The sequence below is a fragment of the Bipolaris sorokiniana genome, assembly GCF_000338995.1.
Source record: "Bipolaris sorokiniana ND90Pr unplaced genomic scaffold COCSAscaffold_2, whole genome shotgun sequence".
In the NCBI taxonomy this organism is placed as follows: domain Eukaryota; kingdom Fungi; phylum Ascomycota; class Dothideomycetes; order Pleosporales; family Pleosporaceae; genus Bipolaris; species Bipolaris sorokiniana.
The window spans coordinates 2,563,024-2,590,348 of record NW_006911896.1 but is presented as its reverse complement, the minus strand read 5'-3'; the positions used below and the strand labels follow the sequence as shown (position 1 = coordinate 2,590,348).

Here is a 27,325-nt window from a genome sequence, read left to right as displayed (position 1 = left end):
ATCTATACAAAACACATGCTTCGCTCACAGCTGAGGCCTCGATCGTTGTTTTAACAATCGCTTTGGATACCTCGGTGCAAAATTGCTCATCCTCAACTCGAATCCCAACTAGATATGCTTGGGCGAGATCGAAGGCTGTCTCAGTGTTGAGGAGTGACGCCCGTTGAATTAGTTTGTGGTGATTCTATTCTTGTCGGCACAACGGACATAGTGCAGGTCCTTCTTCAGCTGGCCGACGTCTCTATTGATTGATGCCACCGAGATGGAAATTTCCGCCACAAGTATTGCAGAATGTAATATCTTAAATATCGAGATCTAGGCCCTAATGTCAAATCGAGCAATTGCCCTCGATACCTTGTCTTCTTGGTTGGAGCTCTCGACGAAACAATCTTGAGTGGGCGCAAAGAAGGTCTGTGTGTATAGCAAACGTCTTGGTCGACCCAGGGAAACTCAATCGTACAATTCCCTGACCATGACTGGCTGGAAATTAATCTCTTGCTGAGTTTTTTCCAAATTGCAACAATATGGGGTTGTGTTTGCTGTAACTCGAATTTGGATAGCTCGATTGGAGGTTCAACTTACTTCATGATTCTCTTGCTTGGTACTGAATGGATATCTCTTTTCCACAACGATGGTGCAACGCCTCGGTATCAAAGTCTATGGTTTGATACAGTACATACAAATGTTTGAAGACGTCAAGTGGACGAAAGGTTGAAGGAAGGAAAGAACAAGGGAGACAATACTTATATACCTCGGTGGCAACAAGATCAAGAGCCTTCACACTTGCAGGTGAGGGAACCGAGTGTCTGTTGGTAATTGTACCGACTACTTCTCCCGGTACAGTAAAGTAGAATCTAGACTGCAAAGGTTGAAACCCGATTGCAGCCAATCTCACAGAGACTGGAGAAACCGAGAAAGCATTACGCAATCGAACTTTATCTCACTATCACCTTCCCAAAGAAGCTGAAGCTGAGCAATTATTAGAGCCAACAGTAAGCTAAAAGCAAAAGACTGGGAAGAGAGCACACGAATAAGTGTAAGGGATGAGTGTCTGGTTGTGAGTGGAATTTACGCAAAGTATAGGGAGCTGAGTCAAGGCGCGATGCTAAAATGAGTCTCAGGCTACGACATTAGTGCCCATTATAAAGAAGCTAGATGCCCTGATTTATACAGCACTTTGTTGAACTCAGGAATAATTGTATCAAGTATGTACGGCAAGCTCCTTCATCTCTTCCGTTTGCTTCAAACTCGAGGATGATATTCAATCTTGCTTCCGAGTACTATGTTTATGGAGAGCCAAAGATTGCGAGAACATGGAAACGATACCACAAAATCTTTCCAATGCATTATCTTCAATTAGAAGGAAAAGATACACTTGCATCTCTTCATGATACATGTGTTGGTTGTCAAAGAAGAAGCAATCAGTGTGTAGACACTTCCACTAAAATTTTCTCCTACACTTCTTTTGAGCGAAGCACTGCTTCGAAATACTCCGTCCAAGAATCCCTAACATAATCGATGCACTTTACAGACTTTCCCTTGATCATTGGGCCCATCAGCCTTACGAACTCCCGCATCTCGTTGTAGGATTCTCGATCTACGGAAGCCAAGTTTACGCTTTCCATTCGAAAAAATGCGTCCGGTTGAACGAAGAAAAGATTTTGGACTCGGAACTTGAGCCTAAGGTCTTTGAAGGCATGCGCAACAGCCAAGAGTTAAAGCGTGATGAGGGTGAAAGTGTTAGTGCCCCACGAGATCAGTGCCGGAATCTCCAATCTAGATGTGTATACCCAGTCCATATAAATCTGCAAAGCCTCGGCATCGAGTTCAGTCTCTACATTCATATTGGACAAGGGTGAGTCTGTCTTCCAGCTAGCGCGGTACGTTGGACAGTTTGCTGGAGAATTCCTTCTCCTAGCGGTTCTTCTATAATTCCCCCAGGTCTCCATGCATGATTCATGGAAATTCTGGCCGCAATTGGTGCAGAAAGAGATATCTTTGACGACGGGATCAAGGGTATCGGTGCAGATGCAACGTTCGTCGGTTGGGGACATGCGTTTGCGACATTTTTGGAGACGGTATATGAAGAACATTGAGGTCTTGCATATGCGATCTAAATTGTAGGAGTCGATTAGAGTAAAGCTGAGATTCTGGAGCCATGGAGTTCGAGTACCTTCGCGGGTACTGAAGCGTCGTTCTATATTTGAGACCTTGAAGTGAACAATCCTGTTGCTGACACTTGTAGATGTCAGCATCTGATTGATCCATGGCAGACAATCAAATGGGGATACCTGATTGGCTCCAGCTTTCTAGAAGTGTCTTCAGACTTGGTAGGCGCCATTTTTGTAGGTGGAAATGTCGTAGACGATGACAGTTGGGAGTGGTAGGAAACAGAAGATATGATGTGAGGAAATCTATAGCCGAACCGACGGTGTGAAAGTGAGACCTCTGGTAGATCATTTTGTATTGGCGAATCTGGATTCCTGGTGAGAGCATTGTATGAAGATTACAGGGCCAAATCACTATTTTCAGGTTCTGCCAAGCCACTGGGCTGGTACGATGAGTGATTACGGTGAATTGAGTTTTTTTTAATTAACTAGGCGGAAAGATCTTTTATAGCTTTTTGTAAATCTTCAGCATCTCCATCCACAAGCCATGTGCCCATGCTGAAATAGCTCATAGAATCTGTGCTGCATTCTTGAAGGGCACAATCAATGCAGGTTGAATCGAAACAGTTATTTTCAAACTCTGAAAATCCTGTATTTGCTGAACGGTTCTCTTCTTTTGCAAAGTAATCGTCCTGAAATGTGTGTGACACTTTCCAAGCCCTGAGTAATTCGAAGTCGTAGTTGTCGACTCCATGAACAAAAGCTTTGTTGATTGAACCTCTTATCTTCTCTGTTGCGCTGTAGCTCTTGCAAGGGCCGTCTCGGTGTGTGGTAGCGGAAGCCATTACGGTCATGATGAATGTATAGTACCAGCGGTGATAACCAAGGTCATGAAGCAAACACGCTGTCGTAACACAAGCAGGTTGTAGTAAGAAGGACCAGGTAATGGTCGCATGCGTTGAGAGAGTGTTATACAGTAGATGAGAATCGAGAGTATCAGTAATGATACGCATGTGCTAATCCAGCCGAAGTTGATGAATGGTAAGTGAAACATTTCATCGAGTATCTCAATAGCTCCTGCCTCATGTGATCAGCGAAACAAGGTCGAACTTCCGCAATTCTTTAATGGCCATGGAAGACTCTTTCGATTTTCGTGCGCCGAGTCAATATGTTGCCAGTATGAGGATCACACCAGCCATCATGCTGAGTAAAGACAAGTCGAAGCGATGTTCAGACACCAATGTACCAGAGTTCGACGCCCAGGACCTCAAATTTCTTGCCCTCATCACTGAGTGGTTCATTTCCAAATGTTGGACATGTGTCCGAAACACCGTTCTCGAGGTTATCATCTAGCCATAAGCCGTAGTGGCCATCACTGCGATACTGTCAGTATTGCCGTTCCCAATGGACAACAAATGTCAGCTTACCCTCCACCAACACTAAGATAGCTATGTTCACAGAAAATCATGTAGTCATTCACTCCACTATAGGGGAATGCCTTGAATCTGATTCTCTCTGGTGTACTTGCGCCACTTCTGGTCGCCTGGTCATTCTCTGATAGGGCCAACTTATCGGCTTTTGTCTTTGGTGATGATATGGTTGTCATGCGAACAGCATTCGTTGTATCTTCCGAGGGAGGTGGTGGGAGATTCAATTGCAGATCTGGGAGACCAGCAAGAATTTGAGCGCGCCAGAGAAAGCATTCGCCGTTGCCATAAAACGACGAAGAGGGGTGGGGTGCGTCTGAGAGATAGGCGCCGAAAGTCTGTCGCAACATATCAGTACTGTTTTCTACTTAAGGAATGCTGGGCGACTTACGCCTCCACTACCATCTCTGACCACAAGCACGAAGCCGCCTCTCCTCCCCCGGTATTCGTCAGCCTCTTTGTAAAGAGTCGCCAGGCTCACACCATTCTGCTCCAGACTGTACGTCAGGCTCCATTCATCTACGAGTTGTAGCCTTGGTGGCAGGAGCAGCCTAATTTCTTCTGCCAGCGCTTTGCTTAGGAGCTTGCCATTCTCTCGCATTCCACTTCTCCACCCCTTTAGACTCAGCGGTGTCAACGGCGGCGGTTGGAAAGGGCTCGCTATGCGATGTGTGGGTTGAAAGACTGAGTTCATGTCTACGGAGTCGGAGGAGACGAGGCTCGCGAGGGAGTGGGAGAGGGCAGAAGCAGTGGACTGCAGCTGTGCTGGTAGCCTGCCTATGCTATTTCGGTTGCTGTTGCTGTCGGATTTTGAGTGGGGTCCCGGATTCGGACTGGATTCGGTATTCAATCGCCGTAGGATGCCTGAGACGGCATATGAGACTGGGTATGTGAAGTAGGACGAGGAGCGATTTGGTGTGGCGCGATTTGGTGGCGGCGATGTTTGGGAGGATGAGGAGCGCAAGGGTGGAGACGACGGGGTTTCTTGTGCATGCGACATGACTGGCGGCTGGCAGCAATTGTAGCAGTGTGCCTGGATTAATGTGGGTCAAGTGTTGGAAGTGGTGTGCTGGGGCGGGCGTAGGTCAGAGCAGCTGTGACGTTGCGGAAAACTAGTGGGCTGACGGATGTCTGAAGCCTCACACGGTATGCAAGAGGTGTGCGTGTTACATAAGCATCGTCTTGGGATGGGCTGATACATATTGGGAGCTACGCTGGAAGCCAGTGCCAGCGAGCTATGATACGGAGATGCATGCTCAATGGTTGCGCGCCTCTCTGCTTCCTTGATGTATAGCTGTGAGAGCGCGCTAGTACGCCGGTGGAAAGCTTGGTTCCCGCTACCCGCTAAGGCTGACCTTGGGCCGTCCATGGGGAATCGGGACAGCCTTTGCATTGCATGGGGTCATTGGATACAAATGGGTAAGCCCGGAAAGCTATGCTTTGAAGAAACACTGTCACCCCATCACTTGATGGAGAATTCGGCATTGAGGGCCCGGCCATGTTGCCCCCGCTTCTGGTAGCATGCAGTGCAATTAATACACCACTTTGCCTTGACTTCTACCTTACTTGGCCCCTGGATGTGTGCTAACCAATCCTTTCCACTTGTCACACCGTAGCAGGTGTCCTTTTCCCATAAAGTATCCTTATGTAGCTTTAGCAGGTTCTGTCATAGGTTGCTCGTTCACTGCTTCTGCCTCTCCGCCGCATCCGCATCCGCACCCGCAAGCTCACAATCTCCAGTCTCTTTCCCGTCGTCTGCAGCAGCCCCTGCGTCCTCTCTATTCTCCATGTCACTCTTCAACTTGGCGCCTTTTCTCTCTGGCATGACAGCCATGAAAGCCTTGCCCCAATCCCCAAACTCCATCCATTTGAGCATAATCTCCAAGACATGATTCGTGACCAGGACTTGTCGACTCTTCATTTCCAGATATTGCCCAATAGGCAGCTTTGCCGTCTTGATACCACGACTGACAGCTCGCTTGTGGCAGATGCCTTTGTGCCGGTTCTTGTCCACTAGGCCCCCAATAATGTAGGTGCTGTTTGGCTTGAGGTGTGTTAGGATCTCGTCCGATTCAGATGAAAGGTAGACAATCTCTCCTTCCTCTGCATCCCCCGTACTTTCTTGTTCACTGGACTTGTCCGCTTCTTGAGACGTCTTCAATGCACCAACCACCTCCCCTCCTTCTAGTCCAGTCATCCATTCTTTCGCCTTCTCCGCCACTTCAACAAAGTCTTCCTCAAAGAATCGGAAGCCTTTCCAGCTGGTATATTGCTTTGCGAGAATACCATCGAAACGCTCCTTCATCTTGCCCCCAAAGCCACTTAGTGCTAAATGCGCTCTAAAGTCTGCCTTTCGATTGTCGCTGTAGCATCTCGTAATCTGCAAGCCTAAGCTCTTAAGTTCATTGTCGAACATGAGCTCCTCAAAGTCGCAGTCGAAGATGACGGTGATGGGTACTTGCTTTCCAGGTCCTGCTGAATGTCTGGGCGGACGTGCCGGCAGTAGCCTTGGTTTGTTGCCATTTTCATCTACTGGCATCTGTGCCAAAACCTCTCTTCGCCGCTCTTTCTTTTCTTTGACCTTCTCTTTTCGCTTCAATTTACGATCTTCTCGTCCTGCTTCCCAGCGTTCGTGCCGCCGTTGCTTCTTGAGTTGATTCTTCGATAACTTTGGCTCTCCACTCTCCTTCTCAGTAACTACTTCAGTTGAAGATTCAGCACTACCAACTGTTCCCTCATTCTCGGTGTTCCTGAAGACATGTTCTGTGGGTGTCGTGACTGCGGTTGCGTCTTTGATAATTTCATCCCCACTTGCAACGTCCAACTTGCGCATCTTTGCAGGCCGCTCCTCTGAATCCATCTTTTTTCAATTTTTAGTGAATGGCTGAAAATCTGTCGTAAAGACGCCCACCCACTCATTGTCGACAAAATTATGCTCGGTCACATCTTAGCGCGCCAAGCCACGCCCTGGTCATGGCAGTGTCCCGAGCTGGAACCTCAGTTGACGTCTCCGCATTCACGATACCCTTCCAACATCAATTGAACCACGAACACGACCGCCCATCATGCCGCAGGATATGCCGCCACAGGGCGGCTATAGCCCCGTCCAGTACAAGCGCAATTTGCCTGTTCGAGGCTTCCGTCCCGCCGCATACATTATCGGAACCGCGGCACTTATGACATACGGATTCTGGAGGGTTGGCCAGGGTATCAGGGAGCACAAGTACGCGACATTCCCTTGAAAACATAGATTGGCAATTACATGGCTCGGGACGAAATGCTGACATCTGACAGCGAACTCGCGCGCGAGAAGATGTGGGCGCGGATACACCTTATTCCAGCACTGCAAGCAGAGGAAGACCGTGACCAAGTGCGAAGATATCTGGCCGACAAGGCTAGGGAGAAAGAACTGTTGGGCACAGAGACAAAGGTTTATCACAGCGACAGGTATGTATCGAACGGACCTGTGATGCTTGGACGAGCATTGGCTAACTGCGCGGATACAGATTTGTTCGACCTACATTTGCCATCACACCCGAGCACGAGACCAAATAGGGATTGGAGTATCACTGTACATATCATGATGAAATCAGCGGTCTCTGTTCAGCTTGATATTCATCATCTCTTTAGAGGCAAGTCGAGAATACATTTATCTGCACAAGGACTCGATGTTCGTACACAGACCTAGATGTAAACATGGGATTTTCGTCATCGCAGAGACCCGGTTGCTCAAGTGGCATGGGTTTGGAACAGCTGTGGCTTTAACAGTGATGCTGAGTGTTGACCCATCTGCGATAGACTTGTGTATTTTTGCTGAGCTGAATTGCACTTTGCGGATTTTCCGTATTGGCGAACCGCAGTTAATGCAACAACTCAATCACTGCAACGCTCTGCTGTGAGCAAGTGGTGCGATACACTCTACAGAATCTCCGTCTATTATGCCCTATCTCACCACATCAATCGTGCGCTCCCTTTCCATTTTTTATCTCTACCATATCGTGTGACACTGATTCGCCCCCTCGGGATGATACCGCAATATCATCTCTGACTAAACTGCTCACAGATCTTTTGTCGCTTCTAAAACTACAGTGTCCACTCCCACATTGACTTATATCCTATTAAATTGTTATGATTTGATTGAGATGTGAACAATCGATCCTGACGTGACGCGCGAAGCTTAGAATTATAGTGAAGGCTCAATTCCAGCGGAAAGTGATACATATACCTCGAACTGGATGGCATTTTCAGATGACCACAGGTATGGAGGCCGACCGTCAACGCACATGCGTATGAATAGGGCGAAAGGCAAATGAAAGCGTTCGAGATTTTGAATGATGCTGCATTACGATTATTTCCAATACGTTGCTTTGAGTACATGCACCAAAGAAAGTCTGGTTCGCTTGCAATAGATCAGCGTATGGTATCTTGTGAAGGGTGACACGCTGTGTCCTGGCTTGCAAACATCAGCGTATTGGAAATGAAGACTTTGAAGTCAACACATCAACCCAAGCATGGCGCTTCGGCTTCGTGTTTTTCAGGAGGGTTTCACTTTAGAACCTCGGTACGGTCTCTACGTATTGTTGTACCAATGATACAGATTGCTAATGGACGTGTGTTCATTGATTAGTCGTCAGTTGTGGTAGCAGCATAGGCAGCAACCCAGCGAACCATAGTCGCACTGAGAATACGCTGCGCTGCATAGCGAACGAATGCGTATTAATATCATATTCCTCGCCCGTCCCTCTGACTAACATCATCTTTCATATCTCATCCTATTAATACTCCCTCTACTTTACATCTCGTCTTACAGTTATGCCGCCGTTCTCTTTCTACCCGTTATTGATATAGCTTACTCTCGAGGGGCCAAATCTGTTGCATCAACTACCGACCTTAGTTGGCATATCTTCTAACACTACAGTTGCTTTCTACAATCTACGACACTGAATACCTTTCTGGCTATATGATCTTTGCCCTTATCTACTATGCAGCTTCTGCTACACCGGGTACAAGTCTGGAGGTTCCTCTATCGCGACCATTCGCTCCAACCGAATATGTCAACCAGTTATAACTTGGAGAATCCAAGTGCGGCTACGCGGCCCTTCTCGGTAACGCAGAAGCATACGCAGCTATGTATATATGGATACATATAAATTTGCCATGCTTAGTCTGTCTCTTCAATCCTATCTCGGTCGTCAACCCGTTTCTGTTTCATTCTTGTAGATCCTATCGCTTATTCCCCTCCACCGTCCCATATATCGAGGGATCTACAGAAGTGGATGCCTTGTTGTATACAGTATCTCAACGACAATCCATTTACACAGTATCGCGACGAGGGATACATCAATCACATCAAGATCCGCGGGGCTAAGGGCAGTTACACTACTCTCATCAACAACATAGATGCACTCACCATCTGTAAATTCAGCACGGTGATAATGCGTTGGATGGAAGGGCCTAGTAAAGAAACTTGCGAACAGCTCTACCGAAATATAGTACATATTAAGGGGGCTCGTAGGTGGCTGGAACAAAACATGACTCGTCTCTTAAAGGTCATCACTGCATCGAATTCGACGAAGGCGCAGAAGAAGTTTGAGGTCAGACTTTGGAGCAAAGAGAGCCAGACGTGGATGAGGGCGACGTTGTATTTCATACGAGAATATCTGGACGGTTGGCAGGAATGAGCCTGAAGAAATTGAACGATATGGCGTAGCCATTGTGGTGGAGCATACGTGTCGTTCAAATTGGCGCGCGGCGGTGTCGATGGACGGATTTAGAGACTGTTGTTATCTTATGTACCTGTTAGTTTCCATGGGCCAGACTCCACTGGCCTTGTCGATCTGAAAAGTATCTGGCGAATGGGCAAGTACGCGTATGTGAACAACTCAGACGCATACTTGCCTATTCGCCAGATACCTCTTAAATTCGCAAGGCTGGTAGGGTCTGGGCTAGCTTCTAATCTATGGAACTCATCTATTATCTACCTCGATATATCTTTATATATTTCTTTAGGAAGTTAATTTTAGAAAAAGCTGTTTTAGTATTTAGAGATATAGTAGTATTTATTAGTAGTTGATAAGGTAAGAATAGAGACAAGTGATATAAAAGAAAGGTCAATATTATTAGGAATTTAACTACTTATGTGTTATATGGACCTGTGAGTAGAATGCTAGGCTATGATGTACGTCTCAAGTGGAAATGTTAATAATATAGTATAACCAAAGTCCATCGGCAGAACGGAAAACAAAAGAGAAAAGAAGAGAATAAGGCTAGCAAAATTCATCATGATGAAATACCAAATTATCGGTCAAGCATAGTGCATGGTTATCCGTGCAGCTTCGCTGACCCAGTCTTAGATATCTTTATTGCTTCAACGCCCAAAGCTTTCTTGAGTTGATTCCCCAGCTATACAAAGTGCCCAATGGTTGCAGACTCATCAGGCGTGTCTGGTGATAAGCAAGTCGTTTGCAAACAATCTCCAGCTTGCCGCACACGATTCCCCGAAGATTCAGGCCTCATGGTAGAGCTTCGGATCAACCCTGACAGAGCGCATATCCGATGAGTACTTGTTCTCGATGAAAGCTTCGACCAAGTCATTCACGAATGGAAATGGCATTTGGGTAAGAAAAGTGACCAAACTCTTGTCTGCATGTTTTCATCACATGTTGGCCATTAAGCGGCGAGCTGGTGAATGCTCGGGGGTACTCGTGTATATGATGGTGAGTGTACTGACGCTTGGTTTCCGACGATTGCCAGTGTTACCGATGGGTCTCGCCTCGACGAGAGCATCTACAACAGCGTTCTTGAAACCATTGTCCATGATTCTTTCGCCTATTACGTAACAATTACTAAGGAGGTGGTACTCGGTATCCATGCTTACTTCCATGTTTGAGTCTGGTTCCGGGTCTTGGCTGATCATGGTGGGGAGAGTCGTGTCATACAGCCAGTTGCAAGAGGCGATCGGCTGGTGATGGCAAAGGTTGAGCAAGAATAGGAGAAAATCAATGCAGGAATGAGCCAAGTCCGGGTCCAGGGAAAACGAGAGCGAAGGTAAAGGTGAAGGTAAGTGGGGAAGAGATGTCGACCAACTTTAGCCGTGACCGTAGCCAGGCCAGCACCTCTTCCGTCTCTTGTATTGTTGTACAGTATGGCAATACAGTCACTGCTTGTTTCTCTCATGACCATCGAATCTTGTTCTTCCACTGGTCGACCTTGGACTGCCACCACGTCTTGTTGGGGGCGCGGTCGATTTCTTCCATCAACTTCGTGTAGTGATCGGGAGCGGACGTGGGCTTGAACATGGCCGGCGACAGGGCATATTTTGTGGTGTATCTGTTCTCGAGCAACGAGTAGAGGGCGTTTACTTGGGCCTGCTCGAGTTTGGGGTTTGGTGGGGGTGGAGGAGTGGCTGGAGCTGTGGCTGAGGCTGAGGCTGCTCGCGACTGTGGCTTGGGGGCGTCATCGGAGGGAGGAGTGATGGGCTGCACACCGAAAGGCTGGCCGTGGTGCTCGATTGCGCGGGTGAAGGGCAGGTTTGGGCGCAGGGCGTCCTTTGGCCAGAGAGTGAGGAGGCGCGTGTATTGCTTTGCTATCTTGAAATGAAACGATGAGCTGTGGGCACGTGACGGCGTTGGGGGAGGTTGACTTACTGTTGTTGTCATGGTTGTGTGTGAGAGAGAGTGAGAGAGATGGAAAAATGCAGTGCAGTAGTAGCAGTCCAGTCAGTGTGTAACTATTACTATATGTGTGTGTGTGTATGTATGTGTGTCGGGGTGGGTGAATGTCAAAGAAGATCAAAGACCATGGCCAAGAGTGCAAATCTTGCCATCGATGATGCTTTCTCACTCTCTAGCAGCCGGGGTCGGGAGCAGCGGGTCCGTGCAGGCAGAGAGGGGGCAGCGTGGCGCAGCACCCGTACTTCCATGGCCCAGAAGAGACAAGGCAGGGCGCGGTGCATTTGAAACGCCGCCTCTCACTCTACTGCTGCGCTTGCCGCCTGACACGCTTCTGCTTTGCTTTGCTCTGCTCTGCTTTGCTTTGCCGCCCTCCATCTATTCTCTACGCTCGCTGCCTGCTCCTCTCCTCCTCCTCCTCTTCGTCCACCTGCGCCTGCCGACTCTCAACACCAGAACTGCCCCCTACGCCTCCTCATCGCTGCATCCAACCTTGCGCCACTGCGTCTGCCTGCTGCACACCATGCCCAGCCAGCGCTACGAGAGGGTATGCTCCCCTGCCTCAGGTCGTTGGGAATACATCATACCACTGCGCGAACCCCCCCGGCTCGTTGCTCTCACGACACCCAAACTAACACAGGCCTCAGGTAGCCGCCCAGGATGAAGACGACTCTCACGCATCGTCGACATCGGCCCAGCAGTGGCCCCCGGCCTCGCCACCACCCTCCTTTCACTCGCGCGCATCGTCCCCAAATGGAACCTCACGACGCCTCTTAGCACAGGACCCGGCACCCACTGATGAAGACCGCACTCTCGCAGACACGTTTGATTCCGACTCAGACGACGACGACGATGACAATGGCGACGATCGACAGCGCTTGATGCGGGGAAACCCCCGAAGCGAGGACGAGCCTCCAGCCCCCGGCATCCAAAGACGGGTCACCGAACTGCCAGTATTCAACACACAGGCTCCCTCCAGTGGCCGCGTCTACGGCGGTGGTAATGGCGGCGTGTGGGCAAATCTAAGCGCAAAGCCAACTCGGGGTGAGGATGCCGAGGAGAAGCCTCCGGTACGTCTTGTGTATCACCATCTCAATTTGTCTATTTCCCACTAACACTACTCCAGACATACGAACAAGCCGCCGCAGATGCAACACCGCCATACTGGGAAACAACCATACTCGCCCCCGGCACCTTTGGCGATGAAGTTTTTGTCGAGGGCCTTCCCGTCGGTTCCCTCTTCAGTTTCCTCTGGAACGCCATGATTTCCATGTCCTTCCAGCTTGTCGGCTTCCTGCTTACCTACCTGCTCCATACCACCCACGCTGCAAAGAATGGTTCCCGTGCTGGTCTTGGCATCACGCTTGTGCAGTTTGGCTTCGGTTTCCGCTCTGCAGTACTCAACCCCAGCAACGGCAGCAACGACAACCCAGGCCAAGGCTTCAACGGCGGCGTCCCAAGCGATCCAAACTCGCACGACTTTGACCCGGACAAGGTCAGCACCGGCGGCTCTGCCGGCACTGGTGGTGACTCGACGCCTGCGTCAAGTGCCATTACTGGCAGCGATTGGGTAGCCTATGGCCTAATGATTGTTGGCTGGTTCATCTTGATCAAGAGTGTGTCAGACTTCATTCGCGCCAGGCGGCACGAACAGCTGGTTCTCCAGTCTCCAGATCGTGGCTTGGGTGTTGCTGTAGTTGCCGAGGGTGAAAGTCCAGAGCGCAGTGTATAGATCTTTTTTCGCTCCCTTTTTTTTCATTATCTCTCCGTATGATATATATCCTCTGATTGGCAAACCATTCTCCCTTTATTGTCTTGTCACGCCCTCTCAGACTCTCCCCCCCTCTCTCACACGTACATACACAGCGTATTCCTTAGTTTGCATCTTGAATCGGAGTTCTGATATTTCTATGGTAGGGGTCAACAGGAGGCAAAGACACATCATGTCCCTGTACATCAGCCATCGCTGTTCTGTCTGTAGTACGCATCAACTACAAAGTTTTTTCTCACTATTTCAACCTCATAGTTGCCATTTGACTCTGTTTATGCCGTTAGTTAGCTAGGTGAAGCGAATGATTGCAAGCACAGAGTGATGCTGACGATGGTGATGTTCATGAAACTATATACCAAAAAAAGTCTATTACTGTTGCTGATAGTCGAAATTGTAGGAAAAAAAGGGGGTATCTTAATGCAAGAAGGAGAAATCAAAAGCCGGAAATGGGAAAAGAAGAAAGATGCTGCCCAAGTCTCTCGAATACCTTTTGTGAAACGTTGCACCCTGCAACCTCTGTTGCTAGACCACAAGTGAATAGATCATATGTTACTTTTCTTCTTTCTCCTCACATGACGTTGCATTTTTCATTGGCATACACCTCGCCATACTGATCCACACCGGCCATCTTCTCATTGTACCGCTGCTTATCCTTGACTTCTTCAGGGAACCATTTCTTTAGAAATGCCGCTTTTTCTGTGTCCAGGTTGTCTACGGAGTAATGACTTGGTTAGTTTTTGATATCAACAAAGGAAAGAACAACAAACCCAACAAAACTCACCAGAATTGGCATCAAATATCGTCTTTTGCCTGCAAAACGGACAGTTGTACTGCTTATTGTTCTGCATGACAATCAAGCACCGGATGCAAAATGTATGGTTGCAGCTCAGCTTGACGGGCCGCCATTGAATCTCCATACACATGGGGCACGAGTAGTCGTCGATTTGAGGCACGTGCGACAGAATCTGCGTGTTGACCTCTGCGCATACCGCCTTGGCTAGGTGCTCCGAGAACTCTGGATACTCGACCTGACGCGGAAACGTGGACTTTACCCCCAGCGCTGTACGCTTGTCGAATTCTGTTAAAAAAATATAAGTCAGTCACTGTCATGGTGTGATTTGAGACAAGCTTCTCAAACCGGGAAAACAACAAGGAGAGAATGACATACTTTTCAAAATCTTCATCATGGCATTATGGTTAATCTCGCCGAATCGCAGGCTCTGCAGAATCTCGCGATTAATGTGCATAAACGTATTGAGAGCAGTCAAGTTCTCCTTCTTCTTCAATTGCTCGACGAGACCAGCCTTGGCAATCTTGTTGGAAAAGATGGCGAGCCGTGCCATTGCTTTTTCCGAATCATGCGACTTGTGATCGAGCTCCGTTGTTCCAAAGAAGATGCCCTCTTCAACATAAATCTGGAAAATTTTGCGCCAGGTGGTGAGCATCTTCCTTGTTGTCCGCCGGTCGGGGTCGGTCAACTTGGCAACCTGCTTGCCGAGAGCTTCAATCTGGACATTCATTCTCTTCTGCTCTCGCTCCTGCAGCTTCTCGAGCCCAGAGACCTCGCTGGTGAGACGAGTGAAGAACTCCGTGTCGGAAGTGATTGGTACTAGAACGGACCGACAGCCAGGTCGATTGCCGGGCGTGTTTGCAGTCGTGGGCGATTCGGGAGTGTATGCAGAGTGGCAGGGCAAGTTGGAGTCGTCGAGCACGCGCATGTCCGACATGCCCGTCTCAACGGCTAGCAGATGCAGCTTGTTCCTCGTTTCATTGTCAAGTTTGGCGCCCATGACTTCTCCGCTCGTCTCGTCTACATAGAAGAGGAGCTTTGGGTGAAAGGCCTTTGGCGACTGCGAGGCGTCGTCATCATGGGAGCTGTGGGGATTGAGAATGTACTCAAAGGGCCGTTCCTGGTCGTCATGGTGCTCGGTCGAGGCATTATAGTCCTCGACATGCTTGAGCAACTTGGACAGGGTGGCCGGATCTAAGCCGACCTGCTGCAGCTCGTCGGTCAGCCTCTTGATGCATTTCTTGAGCTGCGAGTACGAGATAGCCGAGTCGACCCAGTCGGGCGGGAATCCTTCGTCCCTCAGGGTCTGCTTAAAGACATGGCCGAACTTCATGGCCGCCCAGCTATTACTATATGTAGTATGCGTGCACTAGGGGTGCTGGAGCCGATGGGCAGGAAGCGTCGACAGGGCTGGCCGGTCAGAGAAGGCGGACAGCGCACGTGGGGGAGACGAGTGGTTCAGAGGCCGGGCGGGGTCCCTGGCGCAACAAAGCAGAGAAAACGCTCCCAAAGCGCTGATGCAGTTCCGTGGGCCGCGTGGCTGTGATCACCGGCCTGGGTGCGGCTCACTATGTAGTATGCATGCAAAACGCAGTGGCGCGAAGAGTCGCAAAGAGTGTACTGTGTCGTTGTGGTAGTGGGTAGTAGGTAGTAAGGAGTGAGTACGAAGGCGCCTGGCGCGGCCGACCAGACGGTAAGCACCAGAGGAAAACGAGAGAGAGAATATGGCGCCGACAAATGAGCGATTAACGACGTTCCAGCCAGCTCTAGCAAGCAAGCAACAACCGGCTTTCTGTTCCGCTCGCTATACACACACGCTCGGTCGCTGTGAGTTGTATACGGTAATGCCTACTGAAAATGCTTCTTCCTTCCAACACGTGGGAGAGCGGCGCCTTTAAAAGAAAAGAAAAAACGAAAATGCACACTTTTTCACTGGTCGCCTGTCGCCTCGCAAGGCGTGCGGCGGCTTGTAGGTATAGCGCCGCCTCGTTCGCTCCTGGTCACTTCTGCGTACAACTTTTTCGCCTGCGCCACCGCCCGCCAATCAGCTGCCAGTCGCTGCACAGTCATAGCAGTAGCCGAGTCTCGCTGATGACGCAACTCTGCCTCTTAACGACTCATCCATGCACATGTGCGACAGAACCTCACTTGAGATGCTTTGGGCGCATCCCAGTTAATAAGACGGCCGTGAAAGAAGCCCAGGGAAGCCCAAAAGGCAGCCATAGTGTTGCAAGGGCGCTTCGTCAGCTTCCCGGAGAGATATACATACATCCATAGACCCACCCAGACTAGTAGACAGCCTCGACCACGGCAACACAGAGCCAAGCCAGAGAAAGTACCAACACCACGAACACTCATTTAGACGCTTGCTATAGGCCCGACTAGTTAGAGTCGAGACGCTCAGCATGGGCGCATCGCAGTCATCTCAAGGCGAAGAGGCGTCCGCAGGTGACCAGGTCAAGACGAGCTACTACGAATTGCTAGGAGTGGAGCGCAATGCCACCCAAGACGAGTGCGTCACCATGGCCTCGTCGACCCTTCATGACTGATTCCTCGCAGGCTCAAGAAAGCATACCGCAAGAAAGCTCTCGAACTCCATCCCGACCGCAACTATGGCGATGTCGAACGTACTACCGCTCTCTTCGCCGAGGTGCGAGCCGCTTACGAAGTCCTGTCAGACGACCAGGAGCGCGCATGGTACGACGCTCACGAGGGGAGCATCCTAAGAGGGGGCACTGGAGAGGAAGATGCCGGCGAGCACTACCAGGGCAGCATGCGTGTTACCACAGCAGACGACCTGGCGCGGATGATGGGCAAGTTCAGAGGAAACGTAGACTTTTCCGACTCACCCAACGGCTTCTTTGGCTTTGTCAGAGAGACGTTCGAGCAGCTCGCTCGAGAGGAAGAATATGCAGCAGACTATGAAGATATCGACATACCAAACTACCCCTCGTTTGGCCATAAGGAAGACACCTATGACGGCGTCGTGCGCGACTTCTATGCCGCCTGGAATGGATTCGCTACGGCTAAGAGCTTTGCATGGTTGGACATGTATCAATTGTCCCATGCCCCAGATCGCCGCACGCGCAGACTGATGGAAAAGGAAAACCAAAAGCTTCGCGATGACGGTAGACGAGAGTTCAACGATGCTGTCAGGACGCTGGTCGCCTTTGTACGCAAGCGAGATCCACGCTACACACCCAACAGTCAGACGGACGAGGACAAGGCCAAGGCGCAACGGGACGCGCGCAAGGCCCAGGCTGCACGAGCAAGGGCTGCACAGATTGCCAAGATGGAAGAAGAGGCGCAGGCAGTCCCAGATTGGGCCACAGCACGCCCGGATGACGAGCTGGACGAGGAGAGTGAAGAGGAAATCGAAGAGGAGCACTACGAGTGCGTAGCCTGTAACAAGACTTTCAAGAGTGAGCGGCAGTACGACGCGCACGAAAAGAGCAAAAAGCATCAAAAGTCCATACAAGCGCTGAAGAAGAAGATGCAAAAGGACAATGCAAATCTCGACTTGAGCCAGGATGCTCTGAAAAAGAATGTTGTGACACTAGCAGAAGGAGATCTTGAAGCAGATGCTACTACTACCGAAATGAATGGCTCGGATGGGTTCGTTGAAGATATTACGGAGAAAACGGGCAAACTTGGAGTACAAGATGACAATACAGACGAGGAAGAGCCCCAGTTGACGGGAAATGCGTCTGACAACAAAGCCACCGAGCCACACACCACCTATGGACCAGCATCGGCAGACAGTGACGACGACAATGACGATGATGCTGACGAAGACGACGAATATGCCTCACGGTCGGAAATTGAAGCGCGTCTGGCAGGTTTCAGTAGCAAAGAGGCATCTAATCCCAACCCCATTGAGGAGCTGGAGACCAAGTCGACCGATGGTGCACAGCCAGAAGGTGTTGCAGCGACACAGTCCAAAATGGGCAAAGCCGCACAGAAACGGGCAAAAAAGGCGGCCAAGCAAGCCGAAAACGACGATAGTGGCGCAAAGATGAAGTGCGCCGGGTGCAATGCAGGGTTTCCATCCAAGACCCAACTGCATCAACATTTGAAAGACCATCTCGGACATGCCGCGCTCAAGTCTGTAGCTGGCGGTAGCAAAAAAGGGAAGAAGCGATAGAGTATGTGATTGCATGAGCTACCATGAATATCGATAGCATGTTTTGCATCGGACAATATCATTGGTGCATTTGTATGGCTTCAGCATAGCGCAGGCGTTTGATAGAAAAGGTGGTACTCAGCCTGGGGGGCTTTTGGAGGAGCACTTGGGTCTCGGTATAAATGCTTTTTGTTTTTGTTTTGAGAGGTGCCTATGTCTTAACGTAAGGATGGTATAGTATTGGCTTGCTTTTTACACTTGCTTTGCAAGGCAGTCATGTTTTGTTGTCCATGGAGCGTTCCAGGTGGGTGGAGCTGTGTTGGAGAGGCTGTTGCGTTGTGCATGTGCGTTCAGAGCCTCAGTAGACGTGCAGGCAAGTCTAACGACAATTACTTTTATCAACTGCTTGATGTGGACGATGCATGTCTCCGATCCCTTCTAGACCCTTGGGCTTATATTAGTATGTGTTCTGGGAAGCTAGGTATGTAGTAGGTATTTCGGGCTAGCTCCCACACGTGACATTGAGTCAATCAAGTGCACGGTACCTTTTCGGTGGCTTTCTGAATTCTTAGAATGTAACGATACAGTTACACAGGCAACTAGCTTGTCACATCGTACCCGGGACGCCGGATTGCCACAACACTCGATTTGTTGCCTGTGTGGACGTGTATCTCAACAAATAGACTGTAAAATAGAAACATGTGTCTTTTGTATTGCTAGCACGGATGAGCCAGCGGTGCGATGGAGCAGATGGTGGAGTCAGCTAGGCGCGTATATGCTCATTGACCGGGGTAGTCTTGGCTGAGGATCTCGAGCACAGTGGACACATCCGCATCTCACCCGTACGATTCGGCGTATTTGGTCGCGTGCAGGTCACGGTATTAGGTCCATGTAGCCACATACCTACTTAGAGTAGATACATACATACTATGTACGTAGTTGTTGGGACGGGTACCATGGCGAGTGGGATGGATGGACATTGGGAACAGCACTCTGGCGAAACAAAGGTGGAGGACCTTGCTTGTGCAGTCTGATGACGCTAAATGGCAGGCAGTGGCAGCAGAAGCCCCCTTTGCAGTGCAGGGGATGAAAGGATTTGTCTCCGGAAGAGGATGAGACTGCAATGTGATCTTCATTACCTGCAGTTGGACCACTTTGCTAGACGCGTGCCGTCGTGACAAAAGGAAGCGAACTGCAGCTATCAGGGGACAAGTCGGCTAAGCTCCAGTGCCAAGCCCGCCTGCCGCCTGCCCCCAGAGTCGCTTTGGAGCATGGCGTTGCTTGATGTGAATTTGCCAAACGCGCCTGGACTGGTCTCTCGTCGCTCACCCGCACACCACAGCTGGCTGGCGGCTTGGGGAGATAAAAAAGAGGCTTGCATGCAACGGCCTGAGAGCCGCCCAAGAAGCCAACAGTTGCCATCGACTCAGGCGCATGGGCGACACACTTCAGCTGCTAACCGCAACCAGGCCTAGCCGTGCCCAAAGAGCGCTAGCGTCAGGGTTCGGGAGACGCCGCAGCCCCTGAGTGCTCCATGCAAGTCACTTGTATCCACAGCTTCTGTCACCTCCACATCCGGCTGATCGTATTCCAAACCATGCGCTTATCATGTCCGCCTCCCTCGGCCCTCTCATAGGCCTTGCTCCTCGAACCATCGCCTTCCACTTGCCCCCTCCGTCATGGCGCCAGCGTAGCCCAGGGGTTCCTCAGCACACGCCCGCACCGCATATGGCTAGCTGTTACCCAAGTGCCTTTCTCCCACCTCGGCGCTCGTATCTTCGGCCCACTATCTCGAGACGCTTTTCTCTTCACCCTCTTGTCCCGCTCTTGAACTCTTTTGTCCCGCTCAGCCCGCTCCTCCTTGTGCCTAACGTTGTTTCCTTTCCCATTGTCACTTTGTTCCCTAGTCGCTCGTTTTTCCTCACCGTTATGCCATCATGATCCCCAAAGGCTACCGTTTATCCTTTCCCCACCTCGTCTTTTACGTTTCCACCTTTATAATCACCACACAGCTTTATTTCATATGGGGCCAATCTAAACTCAACTACATCGACTTTGCCCACAGGCGCATATTAGGCGACTGGACCTTTGATGCCGATGTCCACGCCAATGTTCACACCCTTAGCCAGGACCAATGCGATTCCGCGTTTCCAAAACTCTATCACAGCCTTGACGAGTCCGTCCGCTTGCGGCAGGGGAGAAAGGTTCACGCCCAAGACATTGAAATAGAAAAAGGAAGATGCATGCTAAGAGTGCTCATCTATGAGGGAGAGGTATGTTGATGTTGATCTGTTCCTAGTCTGCATTCGTGCTCACATCTGGCTCAGCTCTTCGTTGTCGATGCCGGAATGCCGGAAAAATGCTATGTTACCAACGGAAATGAGAGAGAACGCATTCTTGGAACTCTGGCCCAGATGGACCGTGCCGTCACTTCCGCATCTACCTCTGATCCTGCAATTCCAAACATTGAATTCTCGCTTTCGCTTGATGACCTACCACGCCGGTCTCGGAAGGATGGAACTTTCTTTGGCTACACACGAAAAGACACACCAGAATATAGAGATATTTGGATGATGCCCAACTACGCCTACTGGGCTTGGAACTACACCCATGCTCCCAGCTGGAACAGCATCAGGAAAGAGATTGAGCAAAAGGAGAAGGATTTGCCTTGGGACAAAAAGGACCCCAGGGTCGTCTGGCGAGGCAAGATCAAGATGGCAAAGCTGAGAAAGGAGCTGGTCAAAGTTAGTGAAGGAAAGGAATGGAGCGACATCAAGCCCGTCGTCATCAATAACGCCAGCGATCCTCATACAAAGGATGTGATGAACTTGAGGGATTTCTGCAGGTATGTTTCTCTACTCTCACAAAAAACTTGGGCTTCGATACTGATCTTTCTTTTCCTCAGCTACAAGTACACTGTCCAAACCGAAGGAACCTCCTACTCCGGCCGCCTCAAGTACCTCCAGCTCTGCCGCTCAGCCATGATCACACACCCCCTGGAATGGCAAGAGTTTCACACGCACCTCATGCGCCTCGCTGGTCCCGAGGTGAATTATATTGAAGCTTCCGAGAACTTCGGTAACCTCGAGTCCGCCATGGAATACTATCGTGAGCATGACAACGAGGCAGAGCAGATTGCAAAGAATAGTTATGAGACATTTACCCGAAGGTATCTTACGCCAGCAGCAGTAACATGCTATTGGCGACGATTGTTCTGGTCCTGGGCAAGCGTGCAGGGATTCGACCCACTCTTGTACGTCCCTGACAAAGACGGCAAGATGGCCATGAGAGGTACACCCTGGACTGCTTTTGCTGCCAACTGGCCCAAGGATCCCGCGGCTATTCCTTGAGCGTCTGTGGGAAGTCTATCAAAGAATCGGCCGCTGGGAGGTGAATTTGCATGAGCATCAGCATTGGAGTACCAGGTTTTTTCCATTTCGCACGATACCCGCATTTACGCGTCAGAATAATAGACACATTTTAATATTGTTGCATACATTCTAATTCACTGCCTCGTCTTATCCCGTCTCTCCGGCCTCGGCTGTCCAACGAGCTATTCTGGGTCGACAGCTTACGGGAAATGCTAATTTTGCGTATGCAGGTCCTGCGGCAAGCAATCTGTCTTTATTGATGGGGGCCTAGTCGCCACTCGCTACTGCTGACGCTACAACATACTAACCGATAATAGTAGCTACGCAGCTGTTGTGTCAGCAGCTAGTGTGTTTTTTTCTATGGAGGATCGTAATTGCGGAGGACTCGAAAGCACCATTGCGTTCCTTTAATATAGAAGCCAATAGTCAGCATCCCAAAGAAGACTTTCTATTACCTGCTAAATTTGCATTACGGGAGACTTCGTTCAATACTCCCAACAAAATTCATGGAGGCCTTCCAATAAAATGACCTCAGTTCCATGGCACGGTACCCAGAGTATTCGACATTGATCTCTGTCCTATGCGCCATGTTATTCCTGTCCGTCTTTACCTTATTTCAGCTCTCCACAGCTTTACCACGCCTACACCCACGGGCCTCCCAATACCTGGTCGTTCTCGATACTGGCGTAGGGCATCGCAGCACGCCGATCCCCAGATGGCCGACTTCTCTTCGCCGTATCAACACTGATGGTACCAACGCGGCTAACCTTACACAATTCGGTGTAGTTGTGTCTGATCCCAACACACTTGAACAGCCGATACTTGCCTATGCCCTCGCATACTCGCCGTCAACTTCCTCCTTCTTCTCCGTCACAGGTCGGGGTGTGGTGCGAACCAACATAGACGGTGGGAATTTAGAGTATATCTTGACCAAAGAGAGCGACTCATCGAGTCAAATTGTCAGCATCACAGCAGCCGAGCAATCTCAGAAGCTTTACTATGGCGACTCCAACACAGGTCTCATCTACTCCTCAAACTACGACGGCAGTAACATCGCCGTATTCCGCAACGTATCTCAAGGCCTCACCTTTTTCTCTGAGGACTACAGCTATGCCAATACACACGCCGGTGGAATCGTCGTCGACGAAGCACGGGGCTGGCTCTATTGGAGCTCAGTAAGTGACGGTAGCATCCGGCGCATCCTTCTCAGCGGTGAGGGGCAGGAGCAAGTTCTCGTTACTGGACTCGACAAACCAGGCCAACTGCGCATTGCAGGTACTTCCTTGTTTTTTGCCGAGCGTGGCTCATGGGGCTCCTCGCCCACAGCTATCAAATACCTCGACCGCATGATTGACCAACTTCCCGCATCCCCAACGTCCCCTAATCTAGCCGTGCCAACGGGTACTCTCATATCGTCTACGCAGTCGTCGCTCTTTACCGAAATCGACTACACGGGCGAGAAGCTGACGCTCGGAATTGAGAGCTTTGTTGTCTATAGGAATGGTGTGGAACAGATTGTGTACTTTGCTGTCAATAGTGCGGGTAGGACGTCGTTCGGTAAGATAGTAGAGACAGTGTGGAGAGGGAGTGGGGGTAGTAGAGGCCCCGTCTTCAAGGTCTTGAATGCGGAGACAAGAGAGGTTGGAATACCCGTTGGATTGGAGCATATCTTATAGTAAATAGTATAGATGGACACACACTCTCTCTTTACTAGAACTCTTCTAAACCATTAAATAATCGTTAGGAAATCTACTTCATTACCGTTGAAGAATAAATGACGTTTAATTCTTTAGAGCAATGGACTATCTGTGAATAATATTAAAATTTGATAAGGGCCTGTTCGGTTGCGCGGTTGCGGTTTGCGGTTGCGGTTTACTAAGCCCGATTTGGGCTGCGGTTTTGAACCGCAGCCAAAAACGCTGTACTGTTCGGTAAAACGCGCGGTTTTCAAGCATCAACCCTTGCTGCGTTTTGTTAGTATCGCTCTAGTAAAAAAAGCCCTATCTAGTGCTTACTTTACCTATGTTGCATACTCTGTTGGGAAAGGTCAAACCGCGATTCCAAACTGTAGCAAGGGGGGCAGCGGTTGGCTGCGTTTTTCCCGTACGATGTATCGAAAACCAACCACTAAAAAAGCTATCGCGATAGCTGTAGCTAGTATAGCAGCAGCTGCTCCCCTAGTAGCTGCTACTAGCGATATATATCCTTCACTACTCTCTGGCGTACGAGCTCATAACGATGATCATAACCGTAGGTATCTCTAGCTAGCTAATTACTTAAGTGACAATACGCAAATATTTACTAAGACCCGACTTACTAAGCTAGTATTTTAAGCGCTAGCTCGTCGGTTGCGGCATCACGGTCTCCGCGATGGGAGGGCCTTAGTAGAAGAAAAACTACTTATATTTTTATATATCTGTGGTGTTGGATTATTATAGAGAAACGCTAGGTATCGCTGCGGGCGATTACTAGATACTATATCTTAGTTAGTTTGAAAACTCTCGCAGTTACAGCTAAATTACTTACTAGAGCTAAGATTTTTTACTAGGTTCTAGATAGGCTAATCTGGATATATCCCAAGATAGTAAGGCTAGCTTTAGATACTATACTAACCGTAATCTGCAGCGACCTATAACGCTAGCTAGCCTTTAGAAGCTGCGTAGGCGCAATTAACGGCACACACTTAAAGCTTTATATACTAAGTAGTTAGTAGGCGCGCTTCTATAATCGTAAGAGAGAACTTACTTAAAACGTTCTCGCCGTAGTAGATTTTAATATAAACTTTACCTACGTACTAGCAGGCTAGGAGAGCTTAGCTTATAATGGGCGGGTGCTGTAGGATACTATCTACTAAGAATTTTCAGCACCACCGGGTCGGTATTATCTAGCTAACGCTAGATATACTAATAGAATAATTACGCTCTCTCTGTATAGAGGCGTACGCTATCATCTACGAGAGGTTAGAGCTATTAGGTGCACGCTAGAGAATAAAAAAGAGCTTTTTAATATACGTTACTCTAGTTTGCATATAGTAGTTAAGCGTATCTTTAGAGTATAAAAACGGCGCTAGCGTATTTTTAATCGGCCGCACGAGTTTTTAATTACTACTTAAGTTAATCTAGTATATAAGTTAGTTGCGGAATATAATTTTATTAATAAGTTCTATCTAGTTAGTAAGGATTTTAAGCGGCTAGATCTGGCGGGTGGTGAGCTAGATATCAACGCTAGTGAAGTAATAGTAGAACTAGCCAGCCTAGACTAGCGGAGAGAGGAGATTATAGATTAACTATAGGAAAACTACTATTCTATTAGTAGTAGATCTTAAAGCTAGTCTCGCGGGCATTAAAATAATAGTCTTACAGCAAAAATCAGTCTTTTTTTATAGCATTATAGAAGGTTTTTAGTAGAAGAGTTTACTATACTATAGCTAACTTATCGTAATAGTAGGCTGTACGTAGATAGTAGTTACTAGATCTAGACTAGTGCTATAGATTTATAGTAAAAGTCTATTTGTAGTAAAAGTCGATATATTAGATTTTTATTACACGGGGTAGAGTTCTATACTTCTCTTTTCTAGTCCGCACTAAGGCAGGTAAGTATTACGTTAGTGTTCCGTGAGGCTTGTCTGGCGATGTAGTAGAGTTAGCGTGCTTAAGAAGGGTTTAATAAGACTAATCTATTTAATAGACTAACTTATAATAATCTTATTAAGTAAAGATACTAGTAAGAAAGTATAATTTAAGTTAACCACAACGAGAGTAAATAATGAAATCTATCTATCCTTATATTCTTATTACTTCTAGTCCTACTATCTCTTCTTTCCTTACTATCTCTAGAATAGTTATAATGTTGGGGATAGCTACTATCTTAAGACGCTCTACTATCCCTTAGATAGTTGCTCTTAGTAGAATAGCATATTACGTAATCTAGCCCCGCGATAATTATTACCTTCTAACGTGGACCTCTATAGGCCTTTAGCTATCTCGTTACTCGTTAAGAAGAGAATCCTTCTTATTACTTATAATATTACCTTCTCTCTTAGAGCTATCGTCTTAATACCCTAGAATATTATTTTCCTATACTGCGTGTTAAGACGCCGGCTGTATATAAGGTTAGAGCCTATCTACTTATTATAGCTATCTCTACCTCATAGCCTTTCTAACTATACCTAAGGTTTAACCTTTCTATTAGTCTCGAAAGTATACTTTAACTAAGAAGCGCTAGTTTCGTGCTGTAAAGATAGAAAGCGCTAGCTTAGAAATAGTTACTAAGTGCGACCATTATAAAGAGAAGAGTCTTCGTTATTTTATTAATATAGTGTCTAGGTAGTGCGCTGGTTATATTACCGTAAAGGCGGAGTGTAGCCTTTTTATTTCTAATAAAGATTAGGAGAAGGTTTAGCGAGAGAAGCGTTAGAAGCGTCTTAAGATTACCTAATTAGAGGCGTAATTAGCTTAAAGAAAGGTTAAGCTTCTAGAGGCTAAAGAGTAAGAGTATTCGTTTACTTATTATAATTTAGCGGTACTAAAAGAGTTAGAGCGCGTAAAAGAGTAGGTCGCGGGGAACTCGGCCTCTAGTACTAATTCTCCTACTATTAAACTATCGCTATCTAAACTATTAGCTAATCTAGGCGGGTTATAGGCTAATTACTATAATTCTTCTTTTAATTATTTCTTCCTTCTTAAGGGGCTCTCTCTCGCTTCTCTAGGTGCTTCTAGTAGTATTCTCGTACTAGTGACTTATAGTTTATTAGATTTTCTTTAGATTTCTAAGTGTTATAGCTTTCTAGCTATTCTTACTACTTAACTAAGTACTTCTACTAACTACTAATTTTCTGTAGGTTCTTAATTTCTTTAACCTTATACTCGTTATTCTTAAGCTCTATATCTATTACTAGCTTAGTATCTAGAGGTGCTAGTTCTAGAAGTTTCTTATAAAAGATAGAGTAAATTTATATACCTTATAGGAGTTTTAACTTATAGTTTACTTTTCCTATTTCCTCTAGAATTTTAAACGGTTCTATTTAAAAGTTATCTAATTTTCTATATAGTCGTTTAGTTTTTAGGTTTTATCTTAATAGGAAAACTTTATCTCTCTTCTTAAAGGTTAGTCCCTTAATCTTTTATTTATTCTCTGCTTTAAATATCGTAAGGTGCTATTAAGCTATATTCTTACTTAATTCTTTATATAATTCTTATATAAGCTTCGCTTTATCGTCTACTCCTACTATAATACTTTTAATATCCTTTAGATCTTAATAGGTAGTTAGCCTATATCCGTAGTTCGCGTAGTGTGGTAAATACTTTATTATTACCGATTTTATGCTATTATAGGCTAATTACGCTATTAGTAGTAATTCTACCTAGTTATCTTATAATTTACTAGCGTATATCCGTAGGTATTATTCTAATATCTAGTTTATGCGTTCTATCTAGCTATCTATTTCTAGATAGAAGCTTATTAAAAGCTTCTTCTTAACACCTAACTTTACTAGGAATATATTCTAGTATTTAGACGTAAACAGTTTATTATAATTAGTAATAAACTCTTTAGGTATTCTATACTTTAATACTAGTGCCTTTATAACCTTATACGCGTATTTATCTACTATAATAGTCTCTTCTATAAGTATAAATTTCGCTGCCTTAGTTAATTAGTCTACGATTACTAGGATTATATTGTAAAATTAAGCTAATTCTAGTTCTAATAAACTTAGAAGCTTAACTATAAAGTCTATTATTATACTTATCTATAGTCTAGATAGTAGCTATAAGAGTTATAATAGGCCGTAGGGCTTATATCTTTTAGGCTTATTCTAGTAACATACTAAATAGTTACTTAGTATTTCCTGCACCTTTACTCGCAAGCGTAGTATCGTAAATACCTTAGCTAGTCGTCTAACTATTTCTTTAACTTCTATATATCTATATTTCTATAACTTATATAGTTTCTATATAAGACTTAATCTTATATATAGGGGTATATATATTTAATTCTTTAAAACTATATCTTAGTACTCTCTTTTATTATTTAATAGTTCGTCGGAGCCTGCTTTATTAGGCTTA

At 47.5% G+C, this 27,325-nt stretch overlaps 12 protein-coding genes across 12 annotated transcripts; 5 read left to right on the top strand and 7 right to left on the bottom strand.

Annotated features, from left to right (window-relative positions):
• Nucleotides 1-1,374: 1,374 nt before the first annotated feature.
• On the bottom strand, nt 1,375-2,341 carry COCSADRAFT_178545 (uncharacterized protein; the record flags this gene model as incomplete). Its single annotated transcript, XM_007698116.1, has 2 exons — nt 1,375-2,238; nt 2,292-2,341. The coding sequence occupies 2 exons, from the start codon at nt 2,339-2,341 to the stop codon at nt 1,716-1,718; spliced, it is 573 nt and encodes a 190-aa protein (XP_007696306.1). The 3' UTR covers nt 1,375-1,715.
• An 84-nt stretch (nt 2,342-2,425) lies between these two features.
• On the bottom strand, nt 2,426-3,229 carry COCSADRAFT_276687 (uncharacterized protein). Its single transcript, XM_007698115.1, has one exon. It carries the CDS (start codon nt 3,119-3,121, stop codon nt 2,597-2,599), a length of 525 nt encoding a protein of 174 aa, XP_007696305.1. The 5' UTR covers nt 3,122-3,229; the 3' UTR covers nt 2,426-2,596.
• Nucleotides 3,230-3,338: 109 nt separating this feature from the next.
• On the bottom strand, nt 3,339-4,535 carry COCSADRAFT_23192 (uncharacterized protein; the record flags this gene model as incomplete). Its single annotated transcript, XM_007697193.1, has 3 exons — nt 3,339-3,483; nt 3,536-3,873; nt 3,927-4,535. 3 exons carry the CDS (start codon nt 4,533-4,535, stop codon nt 3,339-3,341), a joined length of 1,092 nt encoding a protein of 363 aa, XP_007695383.1.
• Nucleotides 4,536-4,962: 427 nt separating this feature from the next.
• Nucleotides 4,963-6,422, bottom strand: COCSADRAFT_33649 (uncharacterized protein). The gene has a single exon (XM_007697401.1). The coding sequence runs from the start codon at nt 6,393-6,395 to the stop codon at nt 5,217-5,219; it is 1,179 nt and encodes a 392-aa protein (XP_007695591.1). The 5' UTR covers nt 6,396-6,422; the 3' UTR covers nt 4,963-5,216.
• Nucleotides 6,423-6,544: 122 nt separating this feature from the next.
• Nucleotides 6,545-7,503, top strand: COCSADRAFT_109708 (uncharacterized protein). The gene is made up of 3 exons (XM_007698114.1): nt 6,545-6,758; nt 6,830-6,982; nt 7,042-7,503. Exons 1-3 carry the CDS (start codon nt 6,601-6,603, stop codon nt 7,088-7,090), a joined length of 360 nt encoding a protein of 119 aa, XP_007696304.1. The 5' UTR covers nt 6,545-6,600; the 3' UTR covers nt 7,091-7,503.
• A 2,734-nt stretch (nt 7,504-10,237) lies between these two features.
• COCSADRAFT_178541 (uncharacterized protein) lies at nt 10,238-11,350 on the bottom strand. Its single transcript, XM_007698113.1, has 2 exons — nt 11,182-11,350; nt 10,238-11,124 (listed from the first exon to the last, which is right to left on the bottom strand). The coding sequence occupies exons 1-2, from the start codon at nt 11,191-11,193 to the stop codon at nt 10,708-10,710; spliced, it is 429 nt and encodes a 142-aa protein (XP_007696303.1). The 5' UTR covers nt 11,194-11,350; the 3' UTR covers nt 10,238-10,707.
• A 378-nt stretch (nt 11,351-11,728) lies between these two features.
• Nucleotides 11,729-12,937, top strand: COCSADRAFT_81137 (uncharacterized protein; the record flags this gene model as incomplete). The annotated part of the gene is made up of 3 exons (XM_007698112.1): nt 11,729-11,752; nt 11,853-12,275; nt 12,332-12,937. The coding sequence occupies 3 exons, from the start codon at nt 11,729-11,731 to the stop codon at nt 12,935-12,937; spliced, it is 1,053 nt and encodes a 350-aa protein (XP_007696302.1).
• A 607-nt stretch (nt 12,938-13,544) lies between these two features.
• On the bottom strand, nt 13,545-15,099 carry COCSADRAFT_80008 (uncharacterized protein; the record flags this gene model as incomplete). Its single annotated transcript, XM_007698111.1, has 3 exons — nt 13,545-13,687; nt 13,758-14,054; nt 14,145-15,099. 3 exons carry the CDS (start codon nt 15,097-15,099, stop codon nt 13,545-13,547), a joined length of 1,395 nt encoding a protein of 464 aa, XP_007696301.1.
• Nucleotides 15,100-16,171: 1,072 nt separating this feature from the next.
• On the top strand, nt 16,172-17,910 carry COCSADRAFT_167983 (uncharacterized protein; the record flags this gene model as incomplete). The annotated part of the gene is made up of 2 exons (XM_007698110.1): nt 16,172-16,278; nt 16,326-17,910. 2 exons carry the CDS (start codon nt 16,172-16,174, stop codon nt 17,908-17,910), a joined length of 1,692 nt encoding a protein of 563 aa, XP_007696300.1.
• A 1,548-nt stretch (nt 17,911-19,458) lies between these two features.
• Nucleotides 19,459-21,403, top strand: COCSADRAFT_187637 (uncharacterized protein). The gene is made up of 3 exons (XM_007698109.1): nt 19,459-20,162; nt 20,217-20,734; nt 20,795-21,403. Exons 1-3 carry the CDS (start codon nt 19,827-19,829, stop codon nt 21,237-21,239), a joined length of 1,299 nt encoding a protein of 432 aa, XP_007696299.1. The 5' UTR covers nt 19,459-19,826; the 3' UTR covers nt 21,240-21,403.
• Nucleotides 21,404-21,675: 272 nt separating this feature from the next.
• Nucleotides 21,676-23,039, top strand: COCSADRAFT_33643 (uncharacterized protein). The gene has a single exon (XM_007697400.1). It carries the CDS (start codon nt 21,800-21,802, stop codon nt 22,934-22,936), a length of 1,137 nt encoding a protein of 378 aa, XP_007695590.1. The 5' UTR covers nt 21,676-21,799; the 3' UTR covers nt 22,937-23,039.
• Nucleotides 23,040-26,763: 3,724 nt separating this feature from the next.
• Nucleotides 26,764-26,913, bottom strand: COCSADRAFT_80409 (uncharacterized protein; the record flags this gene model as incomplete). Its single annotated transcript, XM_007698108.1, has 1 exon — nt 26,764-26,913. A coding segment is annotated over one exon (150 nt), but the record flags the coding sequence as incomplete, so codon positions are not given.
• Nucleotides 26,914-27,325: the final 412 nt, after the last annotated feature.